Source organism: Vicugna pacos, chromosome 5, assembly GCF_048564905.1.
Source record: "Vicugna pacos chromosome 5, VicPac4, whole genome shotgun sequence".
Classification (NCBI taxonomy): Eukaryota; Metazoa; Chordata; class Mammalia; order Artiodactyla; family Camelidae; genus Vicugna; species Vicugna pacos.
Genome location: NC_132991.1, coordinates 42,459,531 through 42,480,968, shown reverse-complemented (window position 1 = coordinate 42,480,968; position 21,438 = coordinate 42,459,531). Strand labels below are relative to the sequence as shown.

The following is a 21,438-nucleotide window of genomic DNA, read 5'->3' as shown; positions in this document are numbered from 1 at the left end:
GAGAACCAAAGGAAGTGAGTGAGTCAGCCATGCAAAGGGGGACTTGGGAGAGGAGTGATGCCTGGGAGGTGAGAAGGAGGAGGGTATTCATGGATGAGACTCCCAGGTTGGAAAAGATCATGGTGAGTGCAGGGAACTAAAACTGTGCACACCAAGTCAGTGTGACTGAGCAGAGTGAGCCAGAGACAGGCTGGAGGGATGGGAAAGGGCCAGATCATGTAGGACTTTAAGGCCAAGTTCATAAGATTAGATTAACTTCTAAATGACAGAAAGTCTTTGTAAGTTTGTAAAGGACCCTGGTAGCTTGGCTAGCATTTTCCTGGTTAATCTGTTGAAGCACTTTGAAGGTCAAGCTAGAAAAGTCAAAATCCAAGACCACAAGGAAGAAGGTGGCAGTATGTTGTTCCTCACTGAAAAAATGCCCTGGGCTGAGTCAGAAGCCCTGGAAATCCAGAGGTGCTCTGTGAGCCCCTGAATACTAAGTAGTTATGAGACATATAACCTGCCTGAGGAAACTGCTCATCATTCTGTTTTATATTTTGGGGTTTTATTTATTAGGGTATAAGGAGACTATTGAAAACCACACAGATGTGTTGAGCCATTCAAATTCTGCCTCATTCTTAGGGTCGTTATATGCTCAAGTAAAGTGAGTCCAAAAGGCCCCTGAAGCTATTACTAAAAATTAAGCCATTTAGAAAGGATTTTATTATCTTTACTAGAGACTACAGAAGAAAGAATTAGATGACACTGTAGCCCTAAATAAAGATACGATGAAGTTCTCTCACTAGTGTGGGAGGGAAGAAGGTGACCCTGGAGCGTTCTGGTAGCGGCAGGTGACCCTCACGCTTGTCTGATTACCTAGTGTGGTTCAGTTCTAAATTAGGCCCGCTGTTAACAGCCATGGAGGCGAACTTCAGCGTACTAGCTGAAAGTTGTTAGTATTTGAAACACCACGTGAGGGTATTCAATTAGTTTCAATCGTCATCTACAATAGATACTCAAATATAGGGAACTCTTGGACCCTGGCCTGACTGACTAGTTATGTGACCTTAGGCAACATACTTAACCTCTTGAGACTCCTCTGCTTCCTCATGTGAACAAATACACATAGCACCTATCTAGTTAGGTTACAGTGACAATTATGTACATGAAAAAAGCACAGTGAAACACTTTGTACTTTGTCTTCCATGGCATCTCAATATTATAATAATCCATAATGATACCAACATATTATATACTAATATACTAATTATAGATCAATACTATATATTATTATATTGTCATTATGTGATAATATATCATAGTAATATACAATAAAAAGTAAATTAACATAATATTTTATATCAATTATATGCTAACTGACATTTTTATTTATAATTAATTATATACTAATTATGTAAGGTTGGTTATACATGTAAATGTAATATATTAATACTATTATATAGTATCTCATTAATTTCTAAATAAATGGTAGTGAGATTATTGCTATTATTGATACATATTTAATGTGGAAGCAACTTACCTTTAGCATATCACTGCAGTGTTTTACCTGGTGGTGGTTCTGTTTTATGAGTAAATTCAAACCGAGATGGATAGTAAATGTGTGTAAGTGTTGTTGCTATAGATAGCCCTTTTATGTTTCACTCCAGAAACCCCTCATTGACTGCATGTCAGAAGACGGTTACAAGTTGGATCGAATTAAGGGTGAAATCGAATTCCATAATGTGACCTTCCACTATCCTTCCAGACCAGAGGTGAAGGTAAGTGCCAAACATTTCTCCAGGAACAACAGCATTTTCTTCTTTGATGATTCATTTCTAGAGCCACAGATTACTTGTTTTTCTGAAGCATGACTCATTTTCCAGGCAAGAAGAACAGATGCACGTTTCTCTGGAAGTGTACTCAGGTGTCTTGTCATTCCTCAGGCCACAAACCACATTCCTTTGTGACAATAATATGTAAATCTAGTAACCATTTGTCCCCAAAGTTATTACAATATTATTGACCATGTTCTTTATGCTGTTTATTGTCCACATGTCTTATTTATTTCATAACTGCAGATTTGTGCCTCTTAATTGCCTTCATTTATTTCCCCTGTGGGCAACCACCTGTTTGTTCTCTGTTAAAATTTTGTTTTGTCTGTTTGTTCTGTTTTTTAGATTCCATGTATAAGTGAGATCATACAGTAGTTTTCTTTCTGTCTGACTTATTTCACTTAGTATAATACTCTCTAGAGTCATCCATATTGTCACAAATGGCAAGATTTAATTTTTATGGCTAAGTAGTATTCCATTGTATATATCTACCACATCTTCTTTATCTGTTCATCTACTGATGGACACTTAGGTTGCTTCTATGTCTTGGCTATTATAAATAATTCAGCAATGAACATTGGTGTGCAAGTATCTTCCAAATTAGTTTCCTGTTTTCTTCTGGTAGATACAAAGAAATGAAATTGCTGGAATTTCTATTTTTAATTTTTGAGGAAACTTCATACTGTTTTCCATAGTTAGCCACTCTTTTTTAATGATATTTCTGTTATCCCTGCAGAACTCAATCCCATGCAACTTAATTCTAATACTACATACCTGTAATGTAGGTAAATATATACATACATACATACGTACGTACATCATACATATATACTTATATATTAAACATTGGTACATATTCTGATAACATTTCCAAAGTATAAATTTTTTCTTTTTTTTAATTGAGATATGGTCAGTTTACAATGTTGTGTCAATTTCTGGTGTACAGCACAATTCTTCAGTCATATATGAATATACATATATTTATTTTCATATTCATTTTCACTATAAGCTACTACAAATATTGAATATATTTCCCTGTGCTATACAGTATAAACTTGTCTCTCTATTTTATGTATACCAGTCAGTATCTGCAAGTCTTGAACTCCCAGTTTATGAAGTATGTTTCTGATTACTGTTTTATATCATATATGAACATTAAATGTCATAGCATGTATATAAGTGCTTTGTGAAATGTAAATCACAAGATAGTACTTAGTATAGATTTCTGAGTGGATGGCTAAAACTTCCTTTATAGTATCTATTCAGAACCAGCTTATAATAGCTCTTCAACAAATACTGATTGAGTTGAAATACATTTACTTATTGTCTACTCTCAGTACCAATAGTTTGTTTTAATAAAATCTTCTTCTTTTACTGCTAAGTGGCTTTCTTCCCTAAACTAATTGAAACAGTCTCCTTGAGGTATTCTGGCATGTCAGAAATGTCTTAAATTAGATTCTGGAACATACTGTTCTAAGTGGGCCTGGTTTATTTACTTCAACAGTGTTACTGCACATCATTTTATTTGTTGGCTACAGTTATTGGTTTATTACTCAGTGTACTGAATGCTTATACTTCATCCTATGCACCGTTTGCTAATTTTTCCAGTTATTGTTGGATATCCATGGCTACTGCTTTGAGGGCATAAGTAAATACACATACTGTGTTGTCACAAAGCATCCTAACCTGTAGCCTAATTGCCGACAATCTGAGAATTATTTTTCTCTTTTCTCTGCAGATTTTAAGTAACCTCAGCATGGTCGTTAAATCAGGGGAAATGACCGCTCTGGTAGGATCCAGTGGAGCTGGGAAAAGCACAGCACTGCAGCTCATTCAGCGATTCTACGACCCCAGTGAAGGCATGGTCTGTGTCTCCTAGAAATTTCTTAACACATGGGAATAGGAGTTTGCAAATGGTGATTTATTGGTCAAACACAGAGACCTAGCATACACTGAGACCATCCTGACATCTGCATTGCTGACTTAACAATTTTTGATTGAATCAACAAGATTAATTTCCTTCATGGTGGCTGTGTTTGATGAATAACCAGTCCATTTGCTCAGTGATGTCACTGAATGTGCAGATACATTCAAAATGGTATTGCTGCCTCTTCAGTGAGGGAATACTTCCATTTCTTTCTTTGAAGTATAACAAAATTATTGTTCCCTAAGGTTCTCCAAATGCTAAGTATAGGAAAGCTTACATGGCCAGAATGAGCAGAAAATAGCTCTTGATTATTGCTTTGAGAAGTTAAGTTTAAAAAACAAAAGTACATAATTTTATAAGCAACTTAGTCTCTTTCTCCTTGTATTTATCTGACAGACAAAAATGAAAAAAATGAATATTAATAATTGCTGTTTATCATATATTATATGTCAAGTACTTTATAAAAATGATTACTTATTTTCACAATGGCCTCCAAAGATAAATATGCTCATTTTACAAATGAAGAAACAGAGAGTCAGAGAGATTGAGACTTGCTCCAGATTTGAACCCAGACCTGTTGGATGCCAAAGGCTATGCTGTTTTCACTCTGTCTCAGAGCCATTCCTGTCAACATCTCCTTGATACCTGGAGATGGGATCATTTGATTGTATGTTAAATTACTTTCACACAATGAGTTCTCTATAACGCATGTACTGTTACAGTGATATGGCAAAAGAGTTTTCCTTTTTCACACTTTATTCTCTGATTGTATATTCTTTGCTACATACCACCACAACTACACTCTCAAAATATAGAAATCATGGTTTCTTGATGTAAAATTTTCATGTTTTTATTACTAGTAATATTGTTTACTTATCTTTCTTATAGTTTCAGTTGCTTTTGAACAGCAAAGTGTCATTTGATCAATCTGGCCAGAAAGTGAGGTTTTTCTCTAAAACATATATACAAGATAAGGATCATTGCTTATTTTCATGATATCTTTTTTTTTTCAATTGAAGTACCATCAATTACAATGTGTCAGTTTCTGGTGTACAGCACAATGTTCTCATCATGTGTATACATACATGTATTTGTTTTCATATTCTTTTTCATTAAAGGTTATTATAAGATATTGAACATAGTTCCCTTGTGCTACACTGAAGAAACTTCATGGTATCTTTTTAAGTTCATTTTGGTCAAGTAAAAATGTAGTAATAGCAAGGAGGGTATAGCTCAGTGGTAGAGTGCGTGCACAGCATGCACTCGAGGTCCTGGGTTCAATCCCCAGTACAATCACTCAATCCATATATACATGCATACCAACCTAGTTACCTCCCCCCACAAACAAGCAAACAAAAAAATCAAAAGACAGAAATACTCAAAGTATAGTGAATAACTGACTCTACTCTTTATTGAGGAAATAAAAACTTTTCTATTCCTGGCCCAATCATGTTAAACTAAGTTATGTTTTGTGTTTCTACATAACCTTTATGTTAGATATGTTTCTACAATGAATTGTCCTACAGCTATACTTGATTTTAATTTATATTGTCATTCTTATATTAACAACCACACTATAAGAGGAATTGTTTCTATTGCAATCTTGTCAGTCTCTATTTTTCCTCCCCATAGGTCAGTACAGCATAACAGTATGATTCAGAACCCTGAAGGATCCCAAGAGATGTGATGCTGTGTTCTTGTTCTCTAGGTGACTTTGGATGGCCATGACATTCGCTCTCTTAACATTCAGTGGCTTAGAGCTCAGATTGGGATAGTGGAGCAAGAGCCGGTTCTGTTTTCCACCACCATTGCAGAAAACATTCGCTATGGCAGGAAAGATGCAACGATGGAAGATATAGTCCAAGCTGCCAAGGAAGCCAATGCCTACAGCTTCATCATGGACCTGCCACAGGTACCCCTGGCCTGTCACTCCAGAGGGAAACCCGGAAGTCAGAGAAGGAAAACAGTTACACAGTAATAAGAACTTTTCATTTGATTTGTGCATTATTAAATTCTTAATGTTGTGTTTTAATTTTATGCCTGGAAGCATATCTTGAGTTTCCCCTTTTGTCTGCAAATATATTGTTGTTAATTTACTAAAAAGTCTACCATACTGGGGAACTTTCTTTTAAAAGCTCCATTTGACATAGGTTTAATTTCCTTATTCTATTAAGCATCTATCTAAGCAAATAATAAATTTGTCATGTGGCAATAACTTGCACAATGCTTTTGATGCCTACCATTGTCATTGTTCTTTAACTTTCTTGGGCTTAGGCAACTAATATTGTGTTCCCGGTACTGTATCTTACATTTTCAAAATTTCCTCATTTATCTTCATTTTATGCAGCAGCAACAACAAAACCCAAATCCCTATTACCATATTTTTATGGATTTTGTGGCCAATGGTCTCCTAAGTCAGAGATGAGTTATTATTACTAGTTAACATATATATCATGCTTACTACGTACCAGGCACTGTTCTAATTACTTTATATTATTCATTCATCTAACCCTCACAATCATCCTGTCAGGCAGATACTATTATTAATCACCATCTGCAGATGGAGAATTGAGATTATGAGAGGTCAGATCACTTGCTCCCGGCAGGAGAGTCAAGGTTCACATCCAGCTGGTCTGGCTTGAGAGTCAGTGGTCTAGAATACTTTCTATTCAGCCTTCTAAATTACTTGTGTGAATAAGATTACAGCTGTGAGTATGAGATACAGTCAAGTGGTTAAAAAGTATAAAGCTTTAGAATCAGACAATCAGACTGCCTCCATATGAATCCCAGCTTCTCCACTTGCAAGCTTTAAGAACGTGGGCAAGTTACTTTGCCCCTCAGACCCCAGCATTTCCTTATCTATCAACTGAGAACAGCAGTGCCTACCTCATGGGTGAGGACTAAATGAGATGAGATGTGTAAAGAACTCAGATCCGCTTCCTACATGGTAGGTGTTCAACTCATGTTGGCTCATAAATAATAAGCAAGATAAGGGTCTGACAACAATGCCTCATTGTGAGATTCCAGTGTAAGACAGGCAAGATACTCGGTAGCTATTTGCTGTCCGTGCTAATGATTATAAAGCTTCTTTGACCTTTCATGCATAATGTATAGACAGCTTTAGTATTGTGTTTTGTTGTGTTGTCTAGCTTGAGAAAAGAGAGAAGGATTTGATACATGCTTTAATCCTCTAAAATGGATTTTTCAGGACCTTGATCAACTTTTACTGGTGTGGAGACATTTTGTTTGAAGTTCAGCTAAAGAGGAACATTTTTTACAGCCCAGAATGGAAGAATATCAGTATCTTTATTTCACTTGTATATTGATTGTACAATAACCTGTTTCAGGAAGAGGGTATTTCTTTCACTAAAAAGTGGGCCTGGGAATTCATGCTTGAGGAGGAAGCTAGAAAGACCCTGGTAATAGATCAGTCAGGACCCATCAAATTCTTTCTCTTCGTTGTCAGTGTCACTTTCTTCCTAGCAATTCGACACTCTTGTTGGAGAAGGAGGAGGCCAGATGAGTGGCGGCCAGAAGCAAAGAATAGCCATTGCTAGAGCCCTCGTCCGAAACCCAAAGGTCCTGCTTTTGGACATGGCCACCTCGGCGCTGGACAACGAGAGTGAAGCCGTGGTGCAAGAAGCGCTGAGTGAGGTTGGTTGGAAGTCTGAGTTCCTTTTACGGGTCCGTGTGAAAATGTTTGAGCCTCTGGAGGAAAGGCAGCTGTGGAGAGAGGAGAGAGAGAGGCAGAAGGAGAGACAGAGAAGGACTGCGTGGGTCAGTGCATCTGCCTGTTCAGAAAATACTGGCTGACCACGATGTTCCTCACAGTCGAATAGGAGATACTATGATTTGCTTCCAAAAGCTGCGCATGTAAAATCTGAACTCTTACTAAGTCTGGCTTATAATACGTGATTTTTTGAAATTACCATTTTGGTCTTTAGCTGTTGATCAATAGCAGCAACCCAGACCAACATGTGATGGTGCTTATTGGCCATAAGGAAGTGTGCTGGCATTTCCTGATGTCTACATAGCCTATAGAAGGGTTTTCCCAGGGGCCAAGGCTCTGCCTTCTTTGTGGATTCTGAGACTGTCCAGATAATGTCAGCTCTGTCTCACAGTCTCGTCTAACAGTGCACTGTACCTTCTTACAGATTCAGCACGGGCATACAATCATTTCTGTTGCTCATCGCCTCTCCACGGTTAGAGCTGCAGACATCATTATTGGTTTTGAACACGGTACAGCAGTGGAAAGAGGAACCCACGAAGAACTGTTAGAAAGGAAAGGCGTTTACTTCACTCTTATGACTTTGCAAAGTCAAGAAGATCAAGACTTTAATGAAAAAGACATAACGGGCAAGTGCCTTTTCCATTATGCTTGTACACTATATTTAATCATTAGCATTTATAGTGTTTTTTTGATTTCTATGCATTTTAATATACGGTGTCTTATTTGTTCTTCTCAAAGCCTTGGGAGACGTTGTATAGATGTTAAAGGAAAGAACGGAAGCTCAGGAGGTTTAGTTACTCATCAACTCAGAGAGCTAAATATAACCCAGGTCTTCTGTGGAAGAACCTCCAATTCCATCCCCATTTTTCCCTCACTGAGTGAATTGATCAACGACTGAAAAGTTTTATGCTTATTTTCACTAGCATGGATGGATACTTCAGGTCCTTGTGTGCCTTCTCTTTTTCAATCTGAATTTTCAGATTTGGTGGTTTACCCCAACATACGTTATAGCCAGTCATGCTCAACTTTCTCTACCATATCACATCTGGATTTGTGAACGCCACGGGGTAATATGACAGTATACATTAAACACATGTGATTTACTCTGAAAAGCTTTTTTTAAAATTTGGTGAGTCTACCTTTTTTTTTTTTTGCCACCTCTAGCAGGGCCTCTTACAAGTTTTTTTGTGATTTATATTGGCTCTAGTTCTAGGATATCTTTTTCTATGGTGATAATACATAGGCTATCCCACAGTTCAGAAGATTCAATCTTGCTGAGTATCTTGAAAATTTTTTGTTAGAATGTGCTGGACAAGTGCTGAGTTTTATTTATTGCAGTAAAGTGAATGGAATGTTTTAGACATAGTATCAGACATAGACATAGACATATCAGACATAGTAATGATACACTAGGCCAAAATGGGAAATAATTTTATTTTGATGTGGTTCTGTGTATCATACACACTAAGGAATCACTCGTGTTGTGTTGAACAGGAAAAGATGAAACTGAAGATGCCTTACTTGAGAGAAAACAGACCTTTAGCAGAGGGAGCTACCAGGCTAGCCTAAGGTAAGTGCAAGACATGAGCAGATTTTAAAGTTTTCCAGTGTTCTTAGGAGCCCTTCACAGCCATGGTCCTCGGGTGATGTCTCAGGTCCAGCAAGGGGAGCCCTTAAACACAGTCCCGGGGCTTGTGTAATATGAACATGCAAAAGAATCCTTGGCTGCTGTATTGACATTTCTGTCTCCAATCCATAGAGATTTCTTGTTTAAATTTCGCTTCTCATTTTATGGAGGATAGAGGTCATGGTAAAGACACTGAGTAGTGAAAATGTTTATTGAGCTTAGAAAGAGGATTTAAAAAAAAAAAATCTGTGTTTAGACTTGTCTCCCAAAGCTAACTGTAGCATGAAACACTGTCTTAAACGGAGGTCGAATTCATACCTTTAACGCCATTCTTTAATTCAGTTTCCACTCAATAGGTTACAAATATTTCTGCTCCCCAGGTTACCTATCCAAAGTCAAATCATTCTTTAACTAGTTGAAATAAGATGTGTTGTCTAACGTTTAAAGAGAATTTTCCTAAACATGAACTTTTTTTTTTCTGAATCAATATATGGGTATGCACTTCCAAAACATATTTTTAGAGTATGTTATTACAAGATTATAAATTTAGTTTTTCATTCTGGTTTAAGAATTTCAAAGAAATTAGTTCCTTTAAGAGTCTGTATATTAAGAAGAATTCTTCCCAGGAGTAATTGTACTTGTGAAAATGTTATTCAAGATCTTTTTTTCTTAAGGTGGGAAACTATTTGCAGGCAATAGGCTGACAGAATATTTCCCTACCATGGCCTACTATGCCTAGAACATTTAATTCAAGGCTGTACTCTGAACAAAGGCTCAGTTTAGGACTTGCTCATTCAAGATAGCTAATTATCTATTGAGAAATGCTGAAAGAGGCTTAAAATATAATATTCAGGTAACAACTCCAAGTAGTTCAAACACAGATGTGTATACTTTTAATATTCAAAGAATAGTACACTGAGTTTATGCTTCTTTTTGAAAACAAGTCTGTTCAGAAAAAATTTCAAGAAATGCTAGTTTCATTGAATTTTTTTAATTTGGAAAGTAGTAAAGCAATAGCTTCAAGTTTCTCTGTAAAGTAAAAGCTATTACAAATTGCCAAAATTGTTAGGCAAATTTTATAGACACCTGGCATTTCTGATTGGAAGAAAAAATATTAAGTTAAAAAGTTCATTAGAATCACAATCTGAAGATACCCACTAACTTCTTAACCATAGAGAATGACTAGGCAGCTCTTAATCACTAAGTTAAAGTTGCAAAGAGATGTACCTCATGGTCATGTCAACAAGAAAATAAACATTTTCTTAATTTTTTAAATGAACAAAATTCTTCCCATTCTAAGTAGTTTACTTACAGTTTACTAGTAGGACCAGATAACCATTTTTAATACAAACATTTCCTATTTGGCTATTAGTTCTCACAAATTCTACATTTTGATGAGTAGCAGGAGAAACCCAGATATACAACCTATAAACAGAAAGTAGCTATTAACCTCCTGGAGAGAAAGATTTATAAGTTTGAGTAAGGTCTGTTAAAAATAAAAGATCTATTAGCAAACACAATAAGATATTTTTAAAGATGACTAACTAAAATGTTAATTTGTATCTTATTTCCTTGGCTTCAGTCCTTCTGATGGCTAAGTCCTTCTTTGCGTTCAAGAACAATTTAATGGATGAGAATAATTAACTTTCTAAATAATAATGTTGAGAGAGAGGGCATATATTCCCAAATTAGCTGCCTTTTTTGTGTGGTGAGAAGTGGTACGCAGCTTCTGAGGAAGTGGCAGGTGTTAGAGGTTTCTGAAAAACAGTGTGATAGAAATCTAACTCTGGTGTTTATGGTAGACCAGAGGGGACAGGTAGGGCACCTGCCTCGCATCCTTACTGTCCATGGTCTCATTAGGGCAGCTTATACTAGACAGGTAGAATGGTGTGGGGAACAGCAAAAGAGATTTAAGAAATAAAAGATTAAAGTAGGAGAAGTTTGAGGGGACAGGGATCTAGGTCTTCCATGCTCAGAGCTGGGAAGGAGGTAGTCAACTATATCTTGACACTCTCTCTTTCTCCACATACCCCTCCCTTGGCTTCAAATGCTCTGAATTTCTTTGTAAACCCCGTAACCTGAAGTCTCAGCCCCATCAGGCACTCTGCCCTCTCTAGCTGACACCTGCTTGTTCCTCACACCTTCAGGAGATGACATCTCGACCTTAGTTACCTAACTTAAAAAATGACTCTATTTCTATAGAGTTTCAGGCCATGTGGGAGGGAATTTGGGTGTCCCAGAGGTCAGTTTGGTAGCAGGGAGTCTAAGTGAGGTACGGTTCCATGCCTGATCGTGATGAGACTTGGCAACAGTTTGAATGAGGAAGAGCAAGAAAGAGGGAGAACTTGAGATAAATGCACCTGGTTGAACCTGAGTGACTAAGAGGATGGCAATGCTATCAACAGACCATGCAAGCAAATTAGAGTGAGGAAGCTGATGTGTCTTCTCAAGAAGGCTGGATGAGCACAGATCACTGGCAGGCACCACCTTGGTATTTATTTAAGTCTGACTTCACTTGGATGCAGATGATACAGAGAGACTTGTGAATGGCTCCTTCTGGATCACACTAACACAGCTGATGCAGTTCTCCTGCCTCTAACATCTCTCTTTACACTGTATTTCTTCGGACTACGTGCTTTGATAACGTAACGTCCATTCTCTCAAGTCTTCAGGATTGCCTGTATCACTTAAGACTCTGCAAATGTCTAAAAACATAAGACAATCTGGTTTAATCTTTAAAAGGGAAAGAATAAGTTTACAAAACTAAATAGTCCAAGGATGCTTTAGCTTCAGACAAGGCTGGGGCTTCAATGATTTGTCCGGGATACATACCATTTCTCCCTCTTCCCTTCTCAGCTCTACTTTTTTTCAGTATTGTCTTCGTTTTTCAGGGAGCTTCTTTCCTTGGGGTCTTGGTGTAATTGACAGCCACTTCCAGTGTTACATGCTTTCGAGTTTAACCTAGAGGAGAATAGGCGTCTCCTTCCCAGACATCTCAGGGAAAAAACAAAACAACCCGAATCAATCACTTCCTGTATCTGCCGTATACTAAGTGTGTGTAACTGGTAACCCTGTCTCCATGCTCCTCCTTCTATTGTTCTTTCAATCAGCAGTGCTCTTCCCACTAGCCTACAGATACCCAGATCCTACCTTCACCATCTTCTCCATGAAGCCTTTCATGATAACATCTGACATACATTCCTTTTTCCTTTAAATTTCCGTACTCTTTATTTAAACCTGCCTTATAGCACTTACCACATTCTTCCTTGTATCAGGGTTGAGAACATGCATAGCTAAAAGATCTTAGTCTCCTTGAGGGAGAAATCTGTAATTGACCAGTCTTTGTATGCCCCACTGCACCTGGCGTTGGTTTCCATGTTGTAGGTGCACAATAAACTTCTGTTGAACGAATGAATGCACACATCAAGCTAAATTATATTTCAGTAAGTTATTTGTTAATTAAATCTATCCCTAGGGGCAGTACTTAGCCTGGAGAAAGTCTCATTAGGGTCCCTGTTTCCTCCTACTAGTCCATTTGTATCCAGTGGTATTATGCTAAAGCAAACAACAGGGACAGAGAAGGAAAGAGAGAGAGAAAGAGAGATATAAAAACTGCAACCTCCAGCCAGAAGGGAGGTAACAGTGATGGACCATTGCCATTATAGCAGTTAACAGAACCCTGTGAGTTTGGAATGGATTTGAGTCTTGAACCTTTTTTTTTAGTGAACTTGTGGAACAACTTGGCCCTCCTTTTCTTACTCCTGCCTTGGGTATACTTTGAATCAGGGTTTAGCTTGGTGCCCACGTCAACCAAACTGATTAGCTTTGCCCTAAGAATAGCTCTATCAAACATAATCAGAAAACTCCCTTACCTGGTTACCATGTGACATAGCAAACATTTCTGTTCATTTCATGCAAGTGATGTAAACTTGGAACGAATTGAGTTCTGTTCCAACCTGCCCACAATCTGCAGACTAATTCACCTTTCTGTTTATTTACAGAGCTTCCATCCGGCAACGCTCCAAGTCTCAGCTTTCTTACCTGGGACATGAACCTCCGTTAGGCGTTATAGATCATAAGTCTACTTATGAAGAAGACAAAAAGGTCAGGCATCAGTTGCTCATGGGGGAATGGAAGAAGTCTCTCTGGGAGACTACCGTATGCCCTTTAAACCTAGAATATGAGTTTTCAAGGCCTTTGTCTAGTATTGTTTCACTAAGTCAAACTAAATGGGAGAAGCCTTTAGGACCTGATGAAAACTCTAAATTTTACATAATATTTTAAAGAAACACGAATTAATTAAATACTTTTAAGGGTGCATGGTGACTAAGACTGAACTAATTAAGGATTAATTTGATAGTTCTTAGATGAACCATTTTAATAAATATAGGCAAATTACATGTACTTAGCAATTATTTGATTATGTAGTTATCCTTTAAAAATTTTTAAGAATATCTGAAAACTTTTTTCAAAATTTTAATTTTTCTTAAGATCAACAGAACTATTTGATATACAGTTTACCACAAATTTTAAATTAACAGGAACTGATTAGGTTTCATGGACATTTGTTTATTTCCTACAATTTTATAATCATTGTTTTAGGGGCATTTAAAATTAACACTATTAATTCTAACATCATTCAAAACAACATAAACGTGAAAGAGATAGAAGAAATCAACACATGTAACAATATAAAACTTTCTTCATCAGAATCCATTGCTGTTGTGGGCGCAGTCTAATTTTCACATAAGGTGACCATCCCTCCTCCTGAAAGCATTTCTTCATCACTGAACTTCATTTTCCACCCCTGACAGCCTCATTTTTGATTCCCCCATTACTCTTCATTTGAGTCTTCATGGCAGTTTTCTTATTGAGCCTTATTTCTGTTGTCTTATCCTATTTCTAAATTGTAAGCTGCTTAAAGTTCATGACTACATATTATTTGTGTTTGTATCAACTTGGGCACCTTGCTTTGCCCTAAGAATAGCTTTGTCAAACCTAGCTGGAAGCTACCTTCTCTGGTTACCATGTGACCTAGCAAACATTTCTGTTTATTTGACACATGAAAACTTAGAACCAGTTGAGTCCTGTTCCATCCTGCCCACAATCTACAGACTCTTCCATCTTTCTGTTTACTTACAGAGCTGCACCAGTAGGACATCAAGAGATTTTAACACTAGGATGAAAAATTGAATTTTCACAATAATATAAAGCCCAAACCACAAGATTTATTGAAGCAAATGAGTCAGAGAATATTTTAATTACAAGCACATCCATTATGCATAATGTCATTTCAAATTGTCTTTAAAAACTTTCAGAATGAGAATCCATTTTGGAAGTAATTAGAAACATTGATTCGCAATGCCAAACTTGGAATAAAGTACTGCTTATGATCTTATGACTATGATAGAAGGATTTTTAAGGTTCTCTTTTGGTTTTAATATATTAATAATAAATAGAAGTCTCAATATCTAGTAGAGTTGGTTTAAATAAATTTAATAGAAGAACACTGTCTCAGAAGCAGCAGGATGAAGGCAGTGAGAGAAAACATATTTAGCAGGCATGATTGCTTATGCATCTTGCCCTTAAGTACTTAACCCTGCTTCTTCCAAGCAGTCTAGAAATAGATACTTCATTTGCGTCCATGGTGTTGCCACTCGTATCTACAAGATGCATTATGGAAGGGGTTTAGTAAGCTTCAAGGAGAAAGAATCAAACATAACAGCACCAATCATATTCAATTTTGCATTTTAATTTTTTCCCTTAGTTTCTGGGTAGATATTTGACGACTAAAGCAAGAGAGTGAGAAAGGAAGGAAAAGTAAATCTGATTTTGTTGTTATTGTTGAAGCTGGTAAATGTCTCAGCATAGTTGACAGTCAGATTCCCTAGAGATCAGGTTTCCAGTGTTCTTATGAGGCAGGGAAAACCTCAGAAGGGAGTTATTGAAATAAAAGGAAACCTAAATCAAATATAGAGATTAATTTTAGAGACATAAAAGTGTTCCATATAATATTCTACTTATCAGCATTGTCAATTAGAATGGAACAATTAAACTCAATTAAATGTAAACAAGTGTAATTTTAAAATTTTGAGACTTTAATTTGACTTTTTAATTTTAAAAAGATGGCACTTTATATTTTGTCTCTAATTAAGAGAGGAAAAGAAAGGGCAAAATTCACAGGGAAGCCAATGTGGTTTTGCTAAAGTTCTAAGAAAAAAAGATCGTATGCTTATATTACTACTGCTCATTTGTATGATAATTATATTAGTCTTTTGATTTAAAAATTAAGTATCTTTAAAAGAGACAACAGAATCAGGGTTAGTAAATTTAATTTATAGACTTTCTAATCCAAGTAAATTTTAAAGTATTTTAAACATTTGGGTTATTCTAATCCCAAGTACAATTTAATGTATTTTAATAGTTAACTAAGTTCTGCAAGATCAAGCATTGGCAAAATCTTTTTTTTTTTCTCCTCATTTTGATGAAGTTCTAACCTTACCTTCTGTTAATTGGGAGATGTTTTATCTTGTGTTGCAATGCAAAAGGCTTACTTACATAAAGGAGTTATGTCCACCTTGTGGTCTCTTGAAGTTTCAACTCTGAAAACTTAGAAGAGAGGGTTTCAAAAGTCGGTGCTTCTGAACTCAAAGTGGGGCATCTGAAATCTCATCTCATATTTAGCTGGTGACAAAGTTAAGACTATAGCCTGTTTTTTCTTGCTTTCCAAGCTATGCTCTTGGCTCTCATAAATGGAGTCAGATCGTAGTTCTAATGCTGATAAAATTAAGTTTAGGATTAGGGGAAACCTGCAAGCTAGAGGTTCCAGCCTCTGATATCTAGGCATCTCTTTTAGGGAAACTAAAAAACAACATAGATTATATATGAGATCGAGTCAAGGTCAAATATTGGAAACCCATCACTTCATCTCAGCTAACAGATCTTACGGATAGGGTTTAAACATTGGTTAAGAGATAGGACAGAGACAGGATCTATAAAGATGACTATTGGTGCTTGATCATTTGGAGTCCCTGCTTCTTGGTCATAGTTACTGTTTTTTATCATCATATCTGAAAGTCATGCTTAAGGCAGGAGACCCCTATGGATTGGCACAAAGAAATCAGTGTAACAAAGTATAGAAATCAGGACTTAAGACTTAAGTTGAAAGTTTTATTTTCACCTGATCTATGCAAGGAGATGGAAGGAAGAAAGGAAACTGGAAAAAGCCCAGTGTCTAGCATTGAACTAGTATTTTTTTTTTCAGTTAATGTTTTGTTGCATATATGCACCGTGGGCATAAAAGCCTCATTCATTCTTTCATCCAGTAAACATTGATTGCACACCTGCCACGTGCCAGGTATTGTGTTAAGGATGCAAAGAAGAACAGGAGCCACTGTCTTCCCTGCACTGGAGCTGCCAGAGGGAAATTTCTTTACGTGTGATGAACACATGAGCACCGTGCAACTTGACATTGCCACAGTAGAGTCACGAACTCTGCAGTGAGGAAGCGTATATAAACTTTTATAATCTTTTCTCTCTCTCTGTGAGTTACTGATTTGCTGTGAATTTATTATTATTATGTAATCTTTAGCTTTATAGCTTTTTTTGGTAAGTAAATTTGTCTTTAGCTTTGTAAAATCCCAGAGGGAAAAACTCTTCTGTACATAATGACTTTAATTGTATTTTGTTTTATTATTCTATTTTTTAGCAGTATCACATAAAAGTCAATCAAAGGTCAGTTACTCAGGAATAGATTTCCTAGTTTCTGCATCATTCAGTCTTGATAGCTGCATCTTTGGGGAGGTTGGGGGATAGTTTCCTTTAAAGTCAAACTTTCAGTGAAAAGGGACAAAAGAAAATTATTCAAAATAAATTTTGCTTCTTGTTAGTTTATCTTGGAATGATAACTGCTGGATGAAAGGTACTTTATATTGTTTTTAAATGTCTTCGGTTTTGCTGTTACAGTTTAGGGAACCCTTCAGGTATCAGAAGACCAGGGAAACTTCTATCATGTCAGGCTGAGGATGAACCATCCGTGGGGCTGTGGTTCTAGGACATGTTGGAGTTTAATGTCCTAGATGGTATAGCACAGCTGACACTTTCAAAACATACAAACATGGAATCCAAGACATTTAGTTCTGGAAGGGATTTTGGAGATTGTATACTGCTGAGGAGCTCACAACTAGGCTTTGTCACCAGAATTACCTGAGGAGTATTTTGTAAAACACAGATTCACATTCGGCTTATGAAATTAGAATTTCTGCTGCAGGGACCCAGGTATCCGTGTTTTTAATCATCAGCCCATGTAAGCCTGGTATATATCCAGATGTGGACACCAAGAACTGCCTAAAACTGTAGAGGATCTGATATTTTGCTCGATCGCAAGCTATCAAGTTAATCTAACACAATTTCATGGATGTTGGCAGAATACAAAAGAGCCCTGTGTCAATACAAAAGAGCTTATCACTCATAGCCAGAGCAGGAGCCAGAGGACAGTATTTGCACTAGTTCCTCAGTGCAACCCTGCTTCTTGTAGGTTGATGCAAAGAGAGCCAGCTGATACCAGCAAATAAAGTAGGGGCAGGTTGTTACAGGGGAGGAATCCTGGGCTTGGAGAACCTGACATGTTTATAATGGGCAGTAAGACCATCTGTCTTTTTCTTGGGTTGGAGACACTCTCTCTGTCCTCCAAGGCTATATGCTATACAAGCATCCTTGAAAAAATAGCCTAAACACAGGTTGTCAATGCCTCTTGTCACAAGATGTACAGAAATGTAAGAGACCCATAAAGAATTGTCTCCCCCAAACAACTTAGTCCAACTCTCCCATTTTCAGAATGAGGTAACTGTACCCCCAGAGAGCTATGGTGCTTGGTGATGTATTCCACTGATGGCCACATGGGGCTCATCCAAGAACCCTGTTCTTTCTACACCTGTTTCACTCATGCTTTCCCAACCATCCTTCTTCCTCTCTGCATTGATTTCCTAGAGTTGAGTAAGCTGTCAGAGGTGAAATCGTTGAACAGAAGACTTGCTGCATGAATGAGTAGTAATCACAAGTGCAACTGTTGAGGGCAGGCCAAGAGAGAACTTGAAATGGACAGATCTGTCACCAGTTTAGTTGCCATTCTTCATCCTATTTGGCTTGCAGCTCTGATGACATGGACACTAGGCTTTTATTTAAATTGAATTGGTAATGTAGTCTTTGACTTTGGAAGCAAAAGGAAAGTATATGGAGTTCTTTTCTGCCATCTGCTCCTGACATTCAGCTCCCGAAAGGGTAAATTACTGTCTGTTAATGGAAGAGAGTGCTAATAGTTTTGGAGTCAACTTGCTGTAGACATTTTTAGTGTATTTTAATAGAAAAAGTTTTAAGAAATCAATACAAATCTATATATGCGCCCTAAAATCCTTTTTCAAATTAAGTGGGTAATAAATGTAACAAATTATTGAATAATGGTCCTAAAAACCAAGCACTTAATAATAGCTGCAACAGGGAAAAAGATGGCAAAAATGATGAGATTCTGAATATAGTATTTGCCTTCAAGAGGATAAAAATGTGCCAGCCCTGACACTTTAATGACAACTAAAATGATCAGAATAGGGAAATTTTCAACTAATTTTTAGTCCTTGTGAAGAAAATGCAGAACTTAGAAGTCCAAATAGATTACCACTTATTTCTGGGCACTCATTAAAGTAAACCTTGCAGAAAATATGCAATTGTTAAACTGTTGACACCATTTAATGCATTTTTAAAATTATTTTGCCTTGTTTCGGTGCACTGGCCTGCCTTTGAACTTTGGTTTTTACTGAATTATAGAGCTTGGACATTTGTAAAGGACCTAACTTGCAAACTTCACAAGTCCTCAAATATGCAAATGCCACTGTAGCACAAAACCTTTTTTTAATTGGGGGTTTATTTTTCTTACAAATCCAGCATATCTGTTACTCCCCAAGAGTTAATACATATGCGGCTGTGAAATGAGAACCATAAACTCACCTTCATGAACAGACACTCTGGGAGCAGATCCATCCGAGTCGCAGCTTGGTCTCCAGCCCTTCAGAACCATTTCTTACAATTATAGCAAAATCTCTGCATTTCACAGATCTTTGAGGTTGCTCATAAGCAATCAAACCATGACTCAGATCTGTAGATGACAAAGGGTCTGCTGTATAACAAAAGAGTAGATGCAAAAACTTAGGTAATTAATGTAACCCCCTCTCCCCTCAAGGACAAAAACATTCCTGTGGAAGAAGACATTGAGCCTGCTCCAGTTAGGAGGATTCTGAAAATCAATGCTCCGGAATGGCCCTACATGCTGGTAGGGTCGGTGGGTGCCGCTGTCAACGGGACGGTCACACCTTTCTATGCCTTTTTATTTAGCCAGATTCTTGGGGTAAGCAAACAGCTGGACCAGCTTTATTCTCCTCACACCTTTTGTTTGTCCATCAGTGGATTTTGTCATTTTTGATAGGTCAGCTTTTGGTGGTAATGTTTTTAAGCTCTTTTTTCCCCTCATCTCTAAAGGATTAAAAATACCTCTAGTCCCCATCACACAGGTGTTAAGAAGGTGAAGCTGAGTCTCATTTGCGCTGGCAGTTTGGGGTTTGGGGGGATTTGTATAGTGATTTTTAAAGCCAAACTGAGATAAATTTTTAAATCCCTGTATTTGTAGACTGTAAACTTACGTGAGTTATTCGATGCTAGGATGAATACTGTGGTGTCTTCTGAACCCACTTCATTCATTAAGAATGAATGTATTCTTTATTATTAAGAACCACAAAGGCCCTAGAAACTCTTTGTCCTAGAAACAGTATATCTCATTTATTTAGAACCTTTCTCCCACCCCTTTGGAATTTGTGATGATTTCAACAGGTTACTTCTGCTTTATAGAAAAAGATTTGTTCATGGAAAAGTCTACATTGTTTTCAGGAGATTTATTTGGCATCTAGCAGGCACTCGATAAATATTTGTTGAATAAATGGTTTCCTTTGAGCAACTGCTTGCTGGCATGGTTCTAGTTACACATTAATGCAGAGCAATAAATAAGGATTTATTGTGCAGCTCTCTAATGAATACTTTTTCTGAACTCTCACAGTGCCCTCACTTAGTCTGAATTAGCAAGGTTTTGTTGTACCTAAAATCTACCTCAGCATCAGATGATGTCAGTGGGATACATAGCTGTTCTCTCCATTTTCTTATTGCAGCAGCTTGGTCCCCATTCGGTTACTTGAGCACGTCCCTGTAAGTTCATAATATACTTAGGAGTATAGTTTACCACTTATTACAGACTGAAAAAAAAACCATTCACAGTTTCCATAGTTTTTTGAGGGAAATGTTTTCAGCTTCTGGTGTTTTAGAGGCAACAACTTCAGCCTCAGATGGATGGAAGCTTTTCTCTCCTAAGCCAATTCCAGTCAGTGTCTTGATAGCTAGTTGATTTTTAAATGATGCTATTATTTGTATATCTATAATTTATGAAACTAATAATAGGTAAGGTGCCTGAGTGGAAAAACCGTCTTTATAGCATCTATTATTTGGAAAAAAACATAGGTCATGATAGTACTTTGGGTTTTGTCCCAGAATAACATTCTTAGATACTCTAGTATCTTCCTTCCTGCCTTCCTGCCTTCCTTTTCTCCTTGCCTTATTATGTAAATAACTTGAGGCATTTCATCATATTTTTCATCTGTATCAAAGAAAAGCCAACACAATTGCCTACATCAGGCAAAGAAGACAAAAAATTCTGTAAATCATAACCAAATTGTTTTCATTCACCCACCTTCCTTTCCCACAGAGAATTAAAATACACATAATCATAGTTAACTTTGGTTTAATTGCTGGTATGTTTAAAGTGAAACCCTTTTTTAAAGAGAAATTTCTTTTAAACATATTTGAATGGATTTCTTTTGCTATTGTTTGTAATAATACAGTTACTTCCTTATTTACTATTTCGCAAAGACTTTTTCAATTCCTGACAAAGAAGAACAGAGGTCCCAGATCTATGGTGTGTGCCTGCTCTTTGTAGCAATAGGCTGTGTATCTCTTTGCACTCAGTTTCTACAGGTAAGGAATTTTATTTTTCAGTAAGTGATTTAGCTATTTCCCCTCCCTTTTGTGTTAAAATATCACTAAAGACTCCTTTATGTTTTAGGGATATGCTTTTGCTAAATCTGGGGAACTCCTCACGAAAAGGCTACGTAAACTGGGTTTCAGAGCAATGTTAGGGCAAGACATTGGCTGGTTTGATGACCTCAGAAATAGCCCTGGAGCGCTGACAACAAGGCTTGCTACAGATGCTTCCCAAGTTCAAGGGGTAAGCTGGTGGGGGGGAACCAGG

General features: G+C 37.1%; 1 protein-coding gene across 1 annotated transcript in view; it reads left to right on the top strand.

The window, feature by feature from the left end:
- Positions 1-21,438, top strand: part of ABCB11 (ATP binding cassette subfamily B member 11) — a 139,810-nt gene that overhangs the window by 100,613 nt on the left and 17,759 nt on the right. The window contains exons 15-24 of the mRNA XM_072961107.1: positions 1,650-1,760; positions 3,553-3,678; positions 5,450-5,653; positions 7,225-7,395; positions 7,896-8,097; positions 8,966-9,041; positions 13,100-13,202; positions 19,330-19,494; positions 21,060-21,164; positions 21,253-21,414. Coding sequence (XP_072817208.1) covers positions 1,650-1,760; positions 3,553-3,678; positions 5,450-5,653; positions 7,225-7,395; positions 7,896-8,097; positions 8,966-9,041; positions 13,100-13,202; positions 19,330-19,494; positions 21,060-21,164; positions 21,253-21,414 — 1,425 coding nt within the window. The remainder of the gene's footprint in view (positions 1-1,649; positions 1,761-3,552; positions 3,679-5,449; positions 5,654-7,224; positions 7,396-7,895; positions 8,098-8,965; positions 9,042-13,099; positions 13,203-19,329; positions 19,495-21,059; positions 21,165-21,252; positions 21,415-21,438) is intronic.